Source organism: Myotis brandtii, unplaced genomic scaffold, assembly GCF_000412655.1.
Source record: "Myotis brandtii unplaced genomic scaffold, ASM41265v1 scaffold793, whole genome shotgun sequence".
Classification (NCBI taxonomy): Eukaryota; Metazoa; Chordata; class Mammalia; order Chiroptera; family Vespertilionidae; genus Myotis; species Myotis brandtii.
The window spans coordinates 1,031,353-1,031,962 of NW_005371193.1; the positions used below are offsets into that span (position 1 = coordinate 1,031,353).

The 610-nt window shown below is 52.1% G+C and overlaps 1 protein-coding gene across 1 annotated transcript in view; it reads right to left on the reverse strand.

Moving 5' to 3' along the window:
* NEK9 (NIMA-related kinase 9) overlaps positions 1-112 on the reverse strand; it is a 40,019-nt gene extending 39,907 nt beyond the window's left edge. Inside the window, exon 1 of the mRNA XM_005883609.2 lies at positions 8-112. Coding sequence (XP_005883671.1) covers positions 8-112 — 105 coding nt within the window. The remainder of the gene's footprint in view (positions 1-7) is intronic.
* Between the last annotated feature and the right edge of the window lie 498 nt (positions 113-610).

Here is a 610-nt window from a genome sequence, read left to right on the forward strand (position 1 = left end):
AACCGACGGGCTCCGGCAGGAGCGAGGGGTCACCGCCGGGTCTGTAGACCACCTCCCCGACTCCTGGCCGGTCCCGAGACAGCTTCGAAGTCCGGAGTTCGTCCGGGCTCATCTTGGCGCCTGGCCTCTCTCGGGGGCAGTGACTGGGGGAAGCAGTCCCTTCCGAGGTTGCACCGCGCCCTTTGTTTAGACTCTACCTTCCTAATGCCGCGACCCTTTAATACAGTTCCTCATGTTGTGGTGACCCCCAACCATAACGTTATTTTCGTTGCTACTTCATAACTGTAATGTTGCTGCTGTTATGAATCGTAATGTATCTCTGATATGCCGGATGTATTTTCATTGTTACAAATTGAACATAAAGCATGGAGATTAATCCCGCAAACAATATGTAATTATATGTGTGTTTTCCGATGGCCTTAGGCGACCCCTGTGAAAGGGTCGTTCGACCCCCAAAGGGGTAGCGACCCACAGGTTGAGAACCGCTGGTTTAGGGAGATACTGTAGTGCGCCGACATACGTACTTGTCTCCTGTCATCTTAAGAGTCAGTGGGTCCACTTATTTCTCCCAGGACCACCCTAGGTCCCTCCCTCATACACAACTCCAAAA